The following is a 15,422-nucleotide window of genomic DNA, read 5'->3' as shown; positions in this document are numbered from 1 at the left end:
GTAAGAATAAGTAACTCTGGGTGATACTAATGAAATATTAATTAAAATATGAATATGAACAGAAACAAAAGCACATTTTGCATGAGCCAGTAACTGACTGATGGTCCAGCAGTCCAGAACCAGAAACGCAAGTGAGCATACACTTAAATCCTATTACAGTAGCCATAGCTGAGCTGAATATCCGTCTGGCCTGAGGGACAAAGGACTTACAGTCTGATGAGTTTATTCTAATCAATCTTTACAATCGTCTGATGTGTCAACTTCAAACTGAATAACATTTTTGAGATTTCGGGCCGAGCCTGGTTCTTGTTGCCTTCACTTCAGTTTGAGCTCGTCACTTTCCATATTTCAGATGGTTTGTGTTTTTGGTTTAGTTTTTGATTCCTGATTTATTTTGTAAGGTTGATCCTCATGTGTCATGTTGTGTTACTTCCTGTCTTTGTCTCATTTCCCTCCCTTGTGATTTAATTGTCCTGATTAGTTTCACCTGTCCCTGATTATCCTCCTGTGTGTTCGCTGCTCACCTGTGTTTCATCAGTTGGTCCTTGTCTCGCCCTCTGTCTTCTTGTGTTCATCTGTTGTTTCCCTCATCAGTCCTGTGTTCCTCACACGTCTCTGACTTCATCTTTAGGCAGGTTTTGTGTTTTCTTTCCTTCTTCTTTATTGTTGGACATGCCTGCCTGTATTCTGCGTTCGGGTCTGTTCTGTGTTCTGGTTACTAAAGTAGTTGACATGAGTTAGATTAACGACTGGACACATTAATCTTACTATTTATATATTGTTGTTTAAACATTATATGAATGTGAACCTATTTCTTACCTCTAAATAAGTTGTGACTATTGATATAGAGCGGTCTAAATAATAATCACGATGATGTTAATAAACTTTATTTATAGAGCACTTTTCAAAAAGTTCTGCACAGACATAAAAGCAGAAAATACAAAGTGCAGTTTCAGAAATAAATGCAGACAGAAGGAAATAAACCATGAAATAATTTCCACATGTAAAGCCATTTTATAAAAATAAAAACTTGGAAGTAGGACACTGAGGTAGTTTGTCCAGTAGTGGAGCGCCCCCTCTGTCTGAGCTGGGTGCTGACAGGTGTGCAGGTGACTCTGTGACATACACCTGTGTGAATTCGGTCATCACTGATGTTTTTGCTTCATGTTATAGTGATTTATTGTGTAAGTGATGCTGTTATGGGTTCAGGTTCAACAACTTCTGGAACCACTTCATCAAAGCCTTCGTCAATAAGGACCCTAAGACCGTTACACTAGAAGCTGTGATGATCCTCTGATTCAATCAGAACCGATTCCAGTGAAGACTGAGGTACTGGTACTGTCTCGCTTCACTCTGGTGCTCATGTGTCTCCAGGGCCCAGTATTTCAAAAGTGATCTGACAGGATTATCCTGGTCGGATTGGATTAAATCTAGATCTGATCTGAAAACTGGGTATTTCAACACAGATCCAGAGAATCCTGATCCTGAAGATCAGGATCCAGCTCTGGTAATCCAATCCTCCCTTGAATCCAGATAAAAGGCTGGATTTGGGTATTTCAAAACACAAGGCAGATATCTGGATCAACTTGATACCAAAATTTCAGGATCATTTGAATCCCACCTCAGAGGTGGATTTGACTTGGATTGACAAAGTTTCAGCTCCACTTCTCCCAGATATTGTTACTCAAGATGTTCATTACACTTAATCTAAAGTGTCGGTGTTGTAGTTTTAACAAATAATTAAAGTAATTGTAAGAAATTTAAAACATAGTAAAATATTTTAATTTTATTTAAATCACTGACCAAGGTATATACTATGAAAGCAATGCTATTACAATTTTGAGCAGTTTCAAGCACTTTATTCAAACTCCTATTACTTGAAAACCTTAAATGTATCAATGCAATTAAAGCATTTCCAAGGATTTCCAGCACTCGCCCTGTTGTAGCTGAGTGTCCATGGCTGTGAGTGGACTCTGAAAGTAGGTGTGTGAGTATCTTAATCCACAATCCCACATTGTGTTTATGTACACAACAACATGACAACATCACCAGCATTACTGTAGCACTCTGACACTTCTGAGCAAACCGTGTAGTTAATACTCAAACTGTGTAGCGTCATGTTTTCTAAGTACTGCAGCAGGTCTGTGCACATGGAGCCTATTTATCAGTCTGCTGTGTTGCCAATGACGTCACGCTAACGACAGCCCGCTAGCTGCTTAACACACAAGTCAATGGAGCCGGGCTAGCTCCTGCTAGCACGGCCGCGGCTCAATTAGAGATCGCTACGGCCTGGTTTTAATAAGGTGACGATTCAAATAGTTGGCTTGCATGATATGTTGGTTGGCGTCCGTATGGTCTTTTAACCGCTGCACATTAGACGACGGTAAACTCAGACTTTTGACGTGAAAGTCGCGCTCTCAGCTGCTCCTTTTGCGGAGTAGTCCGCCATGTTTTCAGATCGCGGAGGCGGAGACTTGAGATCTGGAAATCCGTATCCGGCCAGGTCGGGATCACGGTGATCCACCCTGCCAGTGTTTTGAAATACTCAGATAAAGTCAGCAGGATCACCGTGATCCATGACTGAGAAAAGCAGGATTTCATTATCCGGATTACTCTGATCCAGATTACAAGTTTTGAAATACTGGGCCCTGGTGTCTAACACTCGGCTGTTATGTCATCTGTACTGTGCTGTTCTGCTGTGGAGTAAAACTTATCACATGATCTCATGGCTGAGGTGTGGCATGTCACCATGATGTTTGGACTGGTGACAAAAGGAAATGTCCAGTTTAATCATAGTGACACAACCACAGCTGTTGTCTGTTAATTACATGTTCATCTGATGGGCACAGTAGACGTCGCGTCCATATATTGTTGATAACTTAATTATCCTGACAGACCGACATGTCTCTGTAAAACAGCAGAAGAAGACTGAGGTCAACATTGAATAAAACTTTATTAAACAGCTGGCATTTGAAAACACTGTCACTTTCAGACAATGGGAGATGAGAGTTTTCAAACCTAGGGGAACTGTGACAATCAGGCTTTGTTCGTACAAGGAGGCCACATTTAGGCTTTGGTCGACACGCAGGCCGCTATAGCCTATTGTCAGAACCATGTGGTGAGGGTCCCAACACAGGTGACTGATGTCCCAGCCTCAGGGGGCCATAGAGTGCATGCGCCACCATACATGCAGCCTGTTGTGGTCGCTTCTGCTTGTTTTTATACTTTTCCTACTTTTTAGCTTATATATATATATATATATATATATATATATATATAGTTTTTATTTTTCTGCATATTTCTAAGACTTTGAATGGGAGCTGTAACGCAAGCAATTTCCCCTCGGGGATCAATAAAGTATTTCTGATTCTGATCTGAGGACCTTACATGGTGCGGTCCTCTTGGCATCCTTATAAGGTGGCCAAGCCCTCTGAGGTGGTGGTGTAATGTTGTGGCCTCCAGGCTCCTGGTGCTGGGTCTTGTGCACCTTAATGTGATGTCATTGTCAGTATTTATATTTATATATATTGTATAATGACAAATACCTCTCAAATCTAATCTCTGATGTAAATGAAATGCCTCCAGTTGCCTGAGGTGGGGGCTGTAAACCAGCCATGTCTTTCAAACCATACAAGAATGTGGATATTCTTGATAGACTGATACCTCTTTAGCTTGAGGACACTTGATGGTAAACACTTGCCCCCCGAGGTGTTCGACGGAGTGGGAGACCCGGTGGATCCTGTTCTGTATACACTGACAGGAAGTAATATGTCTTATCTAGGTGGAGTGACTCAGAGGAGTTAATTAGTTACTTAGTGCGTTTCAAAGTCCAGACTGCAGCTGTTTGTGTGGATCATCATGGAGGAAGAGAAGAAGATTCTGTGTGTGGGTTTAGTTTGTGTGGACATCATCAGTGTGGTGGAAAAATACCCAGAAGAAGACACCGACAGCAGGTAAGCACACAGGCTGATGCTAACATTAGTATTGATTATTATCTTCCACTAATTGATCACATTTCTACCAGACAGACCTGATCGGCTGCTGATTCTCCTTAAACATTTTAATTTGTATTTATTATCTGAGAGCAAAAACACTGTTTACTGACTGTTTACTGAATGTTATGTGTTTACTGACAGTTTACTGACTGTTGACTGTTTACTGACTGTTTACTTAATGCTATGTGTTAACTGACTGTTGACTGTATACTGACTGTTTTCTGTTAACCCTCCTGTTATCCTTGGGGTCAATTTGACCCCAGCAATTAAAACATCCAGAAAATGATCATAATCAAATTTGTTACTCCAGTTTATATGTCAGGTACTCTGTGTGTATTTGTTTTAAATTAAACACCTTCTTATACATCCAGAATATCTATAACATGACTTCGGAAATATACACAAAAAAAAAAAAAATCTTACCGATTGACCTAAAATTGGATCGAGGGATATTTTTGTGTATGTTTTAAAGTAAGTATATTATTTGTATGTACTATTTTTTGTTATTTATAATATTTGGAATGAAAGCAATTTCCATTATCAAGGACAGTGGCATGTATTACGTACGGGGTCAGTTTGACCTCAGGAAAAATTTCAAACATTTCTAAATATTTTAATCGTAAAATAGAACATCATCACCATCAGTTCTTTTTTCTTTTTTTTACAAAAACATACAATTTGAACATTGTCAAAGATTGTCCTATGCTACTGTAAGTGCTATATATGCAAATATGTATGTGTGAGATATTACACAAAGATACACAGTCACCCAAATGATTTTGACAGAACATGAACAGCATATCTAATATATAACCAAATGTCCCTGCCCCTACATCGTGGGAAATATCGGTGGTTCTCGTGCTACAGGTGCAGTCAGGTAGATTTATATACTATCAAAACAATGTTGCGCTTGGGAGAATTGCCAACAGGTGTGGTTCCTGTGTGTGTGTGTGTGTGTGTGTGTGTGTGTGGTTAACTATATATTTTAGAGATTTTTAAATATTAGGATGACATTAATATGACCTTAATGTCATCCTAAGCAACCAAAACAAATGTGTGTAAAATATTTATACTTGTTATGTGTTTTATACAGTTTAAACAGCCTGGGGTCAAATTGACGCCAAGGCACACTGATGTCAATATGTGTACGGGACATAAAAAACCTAATCATGTCATTTTTAGGTTTTCCCAGTTGTCCCCATAAAATTAGGAAAAGTCATTAAATATGAAGCAAAAAATGATGTCAAAAATGTATTTAGAGATGTTAACAGTTTACTGTCAGTTTTCTGTTTACTGACTGTTTACAGATGGGAGACTATTGATTATGAAGGTAAATCTGTGATGTGTGATATTTGGATGTGAGCTCACAGATCACACTGATTGATCATGAGCCCACCTACATTAGTAGAGATCAACCTTCCCATCATGCACCTCTGCAGATGAATGGTGGTTGATATTGATCCTCATTATTGGGCAGTAACTTCTGGACCAGATCAGAGTTAGACACCTCAGTGGTGCTGGGCTCAGCCTTACAGATGCTGCTTCACACTGACAGGATCCAGAGATCTGATCAGGACCCTCCTGGACCTTCTTTGGGGGTTAGACCAGAACTAGCTGGAGACAATTAAACATCTCATCTGGCCTGGGCAGGGTTTGATCTTTCAGGAAGACACTTCAGGAGAGAGCGACAACTAGAATACTTCACAGCTGCGACCTGAAGAGGATGGATGATCAATACATATCATATCGATGATGCAGTGATGACATCACTCTCTGTGCCTGCAGGTGTTTGTCGCAGCGTTGGCAGAGAGGAGGAAATGCATCAAACACGTGCACGGTGCTGTCGCTGCTCGGAGCACCCGCTGCCTTCATGGGCTCTCTGTCTACTGGACCAATGGCTGAGTAAGTGCCGATCATTCCCAGCCTGTCTGTCCCAGTATAACCAGTCCACCTAGCCTGTCTGTCCCAGTATAACCAGTCCACCCAGCCTGTCTGTCCCAGCATAATCAGTCCACCCAGCCTGTCTATCCCAGTATAACTGGTCCACCCAGCCTGTCTGTCCCAGTATAACCAGTCCACCCAGCCTGTCTCTCCCAGTATAACTATGATGATTTGTGTGGGAGGCAACCGCCATTCCGACATAACGCCATTCCGACATTAGGTCCTAATTGTCGGAATGACAACACTTAAACCTTTAATGAAACATCCCATCATTCTGACATTTTTTGCCTCCTAAGGTCGGAATGGTGGTATTTATGTCTTTTTTAAATGTCTTGCCATTCCGACACATCTTTTAAAAGGGTTAGGGTTATGGGTTGCGGATTATGGTTAAACTTTGTCGGAATGCCGGGACGTTCGCATGTCGGAATAGTGGTATGTCGGAATGGTGACATGTCGGAATGGCGGTATGTCGGACTTTTGGGATGTCGGAATGCCAGCATGTAACCAATTTGTGTCACTGGGTGGAGCATCAAACTTTTTCACCTGAGAAATAAAATGACCTCATCTCAATGTTGATGTTGATGAATGTTTGTTTGTTCTGTTGTTCTGTTCACTAACTGCTAACTGACCGAACCCCTCAAACCCCCGCTGTCTCCTTGTTTCCTTGTCTCCTCCGCTGTCTCCTTGTTCCTTGTCTCCTCCGCTGTCTCTTTGTTTCCTTGTCTCCTCCGCTGTCTCCTTGTTCCTTGTCTCCTCTTTATGAGAGGAAGAAGCTCATCAGTTATAGGGTTTTATTTTGGAGGATACAGGGGATGTGAATGAGTTTCCTGTCTGTAGTTTTATTTTGGAGGATTTCCAGAAGTTCCACATCGATGTATCTCCGGTGGTTAAACACGCTCTGCGTGTACTTCCAGCCACTGTGGTCATCAGCAACGTCAACACAGGAAGCCGCACCATCCTGGCCAAGAACAGGTGTGATCATGTGTGTCTCTAACTGCCTCTGTTTCAGGAACATCATCACTATCTTCGGCTGCAGAGGACAGCTCTGCTCTCCCTCTGTTCCACCAATGACAGCACAGTTCTCTGGTTATCTGTCGTTTTATTTTGAAGGACAGAGTTGATATGAAGGAGTTTCCTGTCTCTTTCTCTCAGTTTCATCATGGCCGACTTCTCTCGTCATGCGATCGATGTCTCTGCAGTAGTTTGGCAGGTCAAAGGTCAAACTCCGTGTGCGTGTTGTCTGGTTTGTCCTTCCAGCGGATCTCGAACCGTCGTTCTCTCCGACACGTAAGACAAGCCCGCGGACGTCACGCAGCGTTCCCTAAATACCTCTTTATCAATCACACCGACATGTCATCACACCTGTAAATCAATCAATCAGCACATATTTACATTCAAAGCCCCATTGAAAAAAGTCCACATTTAAGAGAACAGATCTGTTGTTTCTAACAGGAACAGCAGCTGCTTTAAAGCTGAACGTACTGTTCACCTGTAGGTTTATATAGACAGTAATGATGTCAGCATGTAGGTCTGTTGTATGATGTGACTGAAGGCAGCTGAATAAATAATACATCTGCAGGTTGGTTCTATGTAGTTGTTGATAATTTAAAGTGCACTAAGTGAGCCATTTGAACAGCTTCAGTTTATATTCGCTGTGGCATTTGGCTGATCTTCTGCACTTAGCGACACAGCGCTACAGAGCTACGATACATAACGACAAGTGAGGAGCCATCAGAGCTGTCTGAACTCTGTGAAGGCCAAAGATAAAAACAGTCACTTTCTCTAATTATATCATCAACTCTCAATATATTTTGTTTTTTATCACACGTGGCACTGCAGCGGTGAGTTTCTGCTCATCCATTTAATTTGTACTTTCTTTAAGTCAAGTCAGTTTTATTTATAAGCCCAAAATTACATTCACATTACCTCAGTGGGCTATAATCTGCACGACCTCCTCTGTCCTCAGACCAATGATCAGACTAAGGAAAAAGTTCCCATAATAAAAAAAAACCTTTAAGAGGAAAACAAAGTTGGAAGAAACCTGAGGAAGAGCCACAGAGGAGGATCCCTGTCTGAGACCAACACAACCAAACATTAATCAGATTACAAGAACGAAATATCTGATACAAGTAGATTATAAAATATAAGTGAAGGATGCTGACACAAGATAATTAACAAGAAAATTTAAGAATAATTTTTATATTTAATAAAGTTCTGCATTATTAACCCGAACACTTTGTTCTCCGTTTGAGAACATTTACATCTGACAAACACACGAAAGCAGAGACGAGACGTTCTCTGAATCTGAAGCTCCACCCATCCGGTGCTGCAGGCGGATAAAACAAATGTACTGAGGTGTTTGGTGGACGCTGTTTGACCTGCCTGAACCAAGTGTGAACGCCTGATCCTGGTCTAATCTGATCTTGGTCAAATGTGATCCTGGTCTAATCTGATCTTGGTCAAATGTGATCCTGGTCTAATCTGATCTTGGTCAAATGTGATCCTGGTCTAATGTGATCCTGGTGTAATTTGATCCAGGTGTAATTTCAACCAGGTCTAATCTGATCCTGGTCTAATCTGGTCCTGGTGTAATCTGATCCTGGTCTAATTTGATCCTGGTGTAATGACAGAACCTGAGTGGATCCATCAATCAGACTGAGTGGAGGTCAGCTGACCTTGAGCAGGCTTGTTTGAGACGAGTTGACCTGAACGTGGACGAGAGGAGCTGATTGTAGTTGGAGGAAGACGTGTGTCTGTAGCTAGTGGTGTGATGGTTGGATGGAATAAAAATCCCTGTCACGTGATTGGCTGAACCTAAAAGCAGACAGAGAGCCGGTGGAAGTAGTTTGGAGTAGTGAGCTGGCTGCCACAGTTCTCACGCAGTCGAGTCTCCAGAGCAGGTTGGACAAAATCTCACAGCCGATCATGCAACGCACTCAACAGACCGGAGATTTAAAGAGCAGCTCTGCTTGGGTCTGACTCGTCTCAAATAAGCCTGGTGTGAAGAGAGGAACTCACAAGAGGAACAGATGAAGAGATGTTTGGATGTGATTTGTGACAGGCTGAAGATGAAAAGTGTGGATCAGTTCTCAGGTTTAATGTCAGTATGTTTATAAAAAAGAAGTGTTTTTATGAGAGTTTAAACAGATCTGTGCAGGCTGATCAGTCTCCGACGACATTCTGCTTTACCTGCTGCAAGTCTGTCACATGACTCACATAACCATCACGTGTCACATGACCGTCAGATGACAAAGTAGACAGAGATACCAACTGATCATTCTAAACTGTATAATGTCTGTTTTCATTTAATTTAAAAAGTTAAGTTTAGTTTTAATTCATGAAATTTTGTTGATGTTTTTGTCTACAAAAGAAACACCTCCTCCCTCTGAGAAACACTCTGAACATGGCAAAACGCAGCAAAACATTTATTTCAGCAGAGATGATGGTCTGTCACCACACTGGTGTTTCTCCAGCAGGGCACGGTGCTGTGGAGGTCTGCCAATGCGAGACTACTGATTGGTTAATATCTCTGACTCAACCTCCAAACAAGGAAAAAAAAAACATAACCTCAAAGCCTGTCACACACCAATTCAAGGAAACATGTTGTTCGACCGTAGCAAAGTGGTGCATGCTGCTGTCAGATTGAACAGGCCTCAGGTCAAAAGTGAAGTTTTAGGCTCAATCCAGATGTTCATCTTCTGGACTTAAGTCGTATGTCCTGTGATGTGTTCACTGTCATCATGTCAAGGCTTAAAGAAACTGCTGACAGACAGACTCGCAGTATGATAATAAAACACAGTTGGAGGCTAAACGTCCTCATTTTTCTGTATCGTGATGTCGCTGAGTATCTCTGGTCGACGTGATTCAAGTAAAGTTTTATTAAAATAATTGTTTTACACATTCACAATTGGTTATTTTTGTTTTTTCAGTCAGCGGTTGTGAAAACTTTATCACAACTGTGTTGCAATGAATTGTGGGTGATTAAATTAAATAAGTCTGCACCCAAAGCCAACTCTCTGGAAGTCTGTAGCCCTCAGAAGACCTTCTGGATGTTTGGATCGGGCCTCAGTTTATGAGTTTTGGTTCATTCTTCTCAGCCAGCAGAAAATCTTATCTAGATGTGATGTCATTAAGACAATGAAACCACGTGGCAGCCATCTTCCCTCAGCCCAGTTAAACTTGCTGTTACTGGACGTTATGGTGAAAGGGGCTTATGTTGTATTTTTCTACCAATAAATCTGGACTATATTTAATTCAAAATAATGAACAGAAGACAACTGTTCCTGTCTCGAATCAACCAAGAAATAAAGCTTCTGGTTTAATTAAGACAACGGTAGCTGCTGCGCACAGGTGGCGATTGTAAGCGATGCCACGATAAGATTAACTTTGACCCTGAGCGATGAAGTGATGAAAAACGGAGGATGGAGGTGTTTCTGGATTCTCTGTGTTGATTCATTGGCAACATAAACCCTGACCCCACTTCCTGTCTGTCAGGAAACTTCCTGACGCCACAGAGGAGGATTTCTCCAAAGTCGACCTCCGTCAGTTCAAGTGGATCCACTGGGAGGTAAACGACGCCCCAAGTTCAAAGCACTGACACAACCAGACTAACCAGAGTAGTCCACCAAACCCGACTAACTTTAACAAGCCAGACTAAGCAGACCAACAGACTAACCAACCCAACCAGACTAAGCAGACTTACTCTTCAGCTTCCAACCAAATAACCTGTAAACATTCTTTATTTCATAATGGTATCAAATATGTGAACATTGGAAAAGTAACATTACTTTACTAAAATAGAGAACAGGCCACTACACTACTCCACAATACATACGCAGTATTGTCTGGTGTTTGATATGTTTTACTGTCATGGTATATTTGACTTGTGCAGGGCAGAAATGCTGAGGAACAGGTGAAGATGATCCAGCAGGTAGTGATGCATAACAGCACGGTGCCACAGCAACAGAGAATTACCGTCTCCGTGGAGATAGAGAAGGCCAGAGAGCCACTGTATCAGCTGTTTCCTCATGGTGACGTGGTACGTCTGGCTAAACTGTATAATGTATATGTATATACTGTTTACATCTATACTGTGTATATATACACTGTCCTGGGGGCTATTCCAGAAAGGAGGTTCAACAAACTCTGAGTCTAACCCTGAACTCTGAGCTGACTCACCCTGTGAAGTGAAACTCTGAGTGTTCAGTCCCAGAACAGCTGATCTGAGTTAGGTAAGTGGACTCTGAGTATGTTAACTCTGAGCTGAGCTCGTGCCTGACGACTAGTAAAAAGCCATCATCAATGGAGCTCCGATACTGTGATTCACCATGGCAACAGGGGAGAAAACAGGAAGCAGACATTTTCTGGGGAAAAAAAAAAAGAAGTAACACGGCTTCGGCCGTAATGAAAATCACTGACAGAGTTTTAGATGTGGTCGTCTTTTCATTTGGAATTTAACGTCACTTTCTTTCATATTAGCCTTTGGGGGAGTGGTTGAATATTGTTCAATGTTTTATTTTATTTTATTTTAGGCTATTTTATTTTATTTAAATCGGCTGAAAATGAAATAGCCTACCTATAAAAACAGTCTCACGGTGGCTCCTCCTCCTTCTGGCTGCTGGAAGGTGATTGATTAACCTGCGAAGTGATTAAAAAAACAAAACAAAACAAAAAACGAAGAGGATTGTTAAGATCTGAGAGCACGTCAGCGATGACGTGTAGCCTGATATTCGCTGTGCGGCCGGAGAATATAAATGACGGACTGATGAGAAGCGGTTCTGTTGGGTTCAGTCCTCGTCAGGGAGTGAGAGCTCATCTAAATGAATCTAATTTCTCCTCCTGGTGTAAAACTATGTGAATTATTTCTGCTTCAACATGATCGGACTGAGAAGGAAAGGACAGCCGCTGTCAGACAGCTCCGTCACACTCAGGGTTTCTTCAGGTGAACCTGCCAGTGAGCAGGTGAGGTCCACAGAGTCAGTTACCGCAGTAACAGACCCAGAGTTTAAGTTATCTCTCTTTCTGGAACTGAAAACTCAGAGTTTCTCTCATCTCAGGGTTAACAAACTCTGAGTTTTCACAAAACCCGCTTTCTGGAATACCCCCCTGTACTGAAGATGTAAATACTGTAATCTGTATGCTGTCACAGGATGTATTTCTTCTTCAGGTGTTTGTCAGTAAAGACGTTGCTCGTCACTTCGAATTCAAGTCGGCTGAAGCTGCTCTGAGAGGACTGTACCACCGAGTGAGACAGGGGTGAGTTCAGAACTGTCTCTCTCTAAAACCTGTCTGTCTGTGTTACCTGTCTTGCTGAACTGACTCTCAATTCAAATTCAATTCAAAGGGGCTTTATTGGCATGAAAGTTTAACAACAATTTTGCCAAAGCATCTGTCCAAACACTCGGACAGAACACAACAAATAACACCACAAACACAACACCAAGGTTGATTTACATTAATTATATATACAGTGTGTGTGTGTGTGTGTGTGTGTGTGTGTGTGTGTCTCCGGTTGTGGTATGTTGACACATATTGGGCAGCAGGTATGCCCTGTCTCCTTCTCCCAGCAGTATTTTAATGTTGAGAGGTGGTTCAGCTCTTTGGACTCTGAGATTACAGAGTTGAACTTGTTAAAATAAATGTTCCTGCTGTCGTTGAATGTTTTACATTGTAGGAGAAAGTGCATCTCTGTCTCAGCCTCACCTGTCGAGCAGTGACCACATGTTGTGTTGTCTTTTGGTTGCCATGATTGTTTGTGTCTTCCTGTTTGGATTGTCAGTTTGTGGTCACTGAGCCTGTACTTGGTGAGCATCTGTCTCCGCTTCCTATCTCTGACTTTAGAGAGATATTCTGCTGACTCATCATGTTTTTAGGGCGAGATAGCGTTCTGATCCACTTTGGCTTTTAGTTTCTTCTTTCCAATGTTCCAGGTTTCTTTACATTGTGTTATAATTTGCTTTACTCTGATTGGTGTTTGGAGAGCAGTGTTGTTGTGAGGCTGGTCAGACTGTCTGAGAGGGGGCAGTCAGCCTCAGTACCAGCTGACATAGGGGACTCTTTTCTGGGCTCAGCTCTTGAGTTTGGAGGGCTTTGGAGTGGAGGGTGTCTCTGGCTGGACTTCAGCTGGTTTTTACTCTTTGTCTGACCTGTCTTACTGACCTGCCTGTCTCTCTCTGACCCTGTCTCTCTCTCTCTGACCTGTCTAACTGACCTGTCTGTCTCTCAGGGCTGTCCTGGTCTGTGCCTGGGCAGAAGAAGGAGCGGATGCTTTGGGTCCTGATGGTTTGATTGTTCATTCAGATGCTTTTCCCCCGAAAACTCTCGTCGACACGCTCGGAGCCGGAGACACTTTTAACGCTGCTGTTATCTACACACTGTCCAGCGGTGAGACCTTATACTGTCCATCTATCCAACAGTGAAACATTATACTATCCATCAGTGAGACATTATACTGTCCAACAGTGAGACATTATACTGTCCATCTGTCCAACAGTGAGACATTATACTGTCTAACAGTGAGACATTATACTGTCCAACAGTGAGACACTATACTGTCCATCTGTCCAACGGTGAGACATTATACTGTCCATCTATCCAACAGTGAAATATTATACTATCCAACAGTGAGACATTATACTGTCCAACTGTACAACGGTGAGCCATTATACTGTCCATCTGTCCAACAGTGAGACATTATACTATCCAACAGTGAGACATTATACTGTCCAACAGTGAGACACTATACTGTCCATCTGTCCAACGGTGAGACATTATACTGTCCAACTGTACAACGGTGAGACATTATACTGTCCATCTATCCAACAGTGAAATATCATACTATCCAACAGTGAGACATTAAACTGTCCAACTGTACAACGGTGAGACATTATACTGTCCATCTGTCCAACAGTGAGACATTATACTATCCAACAGTGAGACATTATACTGTCCAACAGTGAGACATTATACTGTCCATCTGTCCAACAGTGAGACATTATACTATCCAACAGTGAGACATTATACTGTCCAACAGTGAGACATTATACTATCCAACAGTGAGACATTAAACTGTCCATCTGTACAACGGTGAGACATTATAAAACAGTTAACAGTATACAATAACAATAAACAATAAATAATTAACAGAAAACAGTGATGAGTGAGAGGAAGACACAAGATCAGTTTTTAGATTAATAAAATTATAGTTTCTAATTAATACCAACACCAAATATTGTCTCTGGTTACAAAAGGCACTTTCAGGTCAGAGTGAACAGATTTTTAGACATTAGACATTAAATCCTCGTCCTTGTTGTGTCTCTCTGCTCTCAGATCCACCACACGTGTTTTCTTTCATGATTCGTCCTGAATGTTTCTGTTTGTGTTCAACTTAAATAAATTAATACATTTTTGTCTGTAGGTGGAAGTTTGCAGGACGCTCTGACCTTTGGCTGCAGAGTCGCGGGCAGGAAGTGTGGTTTCCACGGTTATGACAGCATTGGTGAAAAGTTCACAGACGACTGAGCGAAGAGAACTGTCCAGTTTGAGATTATTTGATAAATCATTAATGGTAATTAACTGTAGTTCGCTGTTTGATAACTGATAAACTGATATTGCCTGATAATTAACTGTTAACAAGCTGCTACTAAAAGACAGCTAAGAGATAATTAACTGTGTGTAAATGAAGTAACATCTCATTAAGATGAGTTTATTTCTGTTTTTCTGACCCGATAGAAATAAAATCTGTGAAAACACACTGTGAATCAAGTGGCCATCCAGGGAAGCCACGCCCAGCCTCTGTAAAGCACCTATTAGAACACTTAAACAGAACAAGAAGCACAAAGCACAGACAAAATACCAGACGCAAAGTCCATAATCATCAGTTTTTTTGTAGATTCTATAAGAACAGAAGTGAAATAAAACTAGTTATACTCCAGTGTCACCTCAGAGGCTGTAGATAATCCCTTTACATCTAACTATAAATCCAGTTTAACAGACTGCATGTTATATTAAATTATTTATTGGATTAGATTGTATTTGTTTCACACCAATACAGTGATGTACAGGTTGAAAAAGACAAAAGAAACAGCAGAGCACAAGAAAAGAAGAAAATACATTTAATTTATTATGATTCACACAATGAGTTTTAATAAGAAACTGAATGTAAACAGAAAACTTCACAGAGAGTTTTGATTGCCATGTCTGTCTACACGTGAAAATGTCACATTCAATGACTTGACTGTGAATTGTAATGGAAAATTATATTACTATATCATTCTTATATCATTATTATGTTTTACATTGTCTTCACTATGTTCTTCCCACATCATTGAATGTTTGTACTGTCTGCATAAAGAGAGATTGTTATTATTATGTGCTTCTTGGACACAGGGCACTCCTTTCTCTCTATCAAAAAGGTTTCTCAACTGTCTCATCTTGTTCTTCTTTCTGCAGACCGCATGCCACTCTGTCGATTGTTGAACCTTCTTC

The 15,422-nt window shown here is 41.2% G+C and overlaps 1 protein-coding gene across 8 annotated transcripts; it reads left to right on the top strand.

Moving 5' to 3' along the window:
• The first annotated feature begins 549 nt into the window (after positions 1-549).
• Positions 550-15,314, top strand: khk (ketohexokinase). 8 transcript variants are annotated; one of them, XM_084348748.1, is made up of 11 exons: positions 550-631; positions 1,210-1,329; positions 3,834-3,953; positions 5,781-5,897; positions 6,774-6,908; positions 7,089-7,223; positions 10,431-10,503; positions 10,828-10,974; positions 12,103-12,191; positions 13,162-13,319; positions 14,353-15,314. In XM_084348748.1, exons 3-11 carry the CDS (start codon positions 3,859-3,861, stop codon positions 14,454-14,456), a joined length of 1,053 nt encoding a protein of 350 aa, XP_084204874.1. In that variant the 5' UTR covers positions 550-631; positions 1,210-1,329; positions 3,834-3,858; the 3' UTR covers positions 14,457-15,314. The 8 variants fall into 8 exon arrangements, with proteins under 8 accessions (XP_084204874.1, XP_084204875.1, XP_084204872.1 ...); XM_084348749.1 differs by having other exon boundaries at positions 3,829-3,953; XM_084348746.1 differs by having other exon boundaries at positions 3,782-3,953.
• Positions 15,315-15,422: the final 108 nt, after the last annotated feature.

The sequence above is a fragment of the Pagrus pagrus genome (genome assembly GCF_965226575.1).
Source record: "Pagrus pagrus genome assembly, chromosome: 3".
Taxonomy (NCBI): Eukaryota; Metazoa; Chordata; class Actinopteri; order Spariformes; family Sparidae; genus Pagrus; species Pagrus pagrus.
Note: the sequence above shows the minus strand (reverse complement) of the source record. Positions and strands in the feature narration are given on the sequence as shown.

Excerpts from the sequence above, each read along its gene's own strand:
- khk (XM_084348748.1), top strand. The coding sequence starts at position 3,859 with ATGGAGGAAGAGAAGAAGATTCTGTGTGTGGGTTTAGTTTGTGTGGAC. Across the intron at positions 3,954-5,780 it reads GAAGAAGACACCGACAGCAG|GTGTTTGTCGCAGCGTTGGC; the intron begins GTAAGCACACAG and ends CTGTGCCTGCAG. Across the intron at positions 12,192-13,161 it reads TACCACCGAGTGAGACAGGG|GGCTGTCCTGGTCTGTGCCT; the intron begins GTGAGTTCAGAA and ends TCTGTCTCTCAG.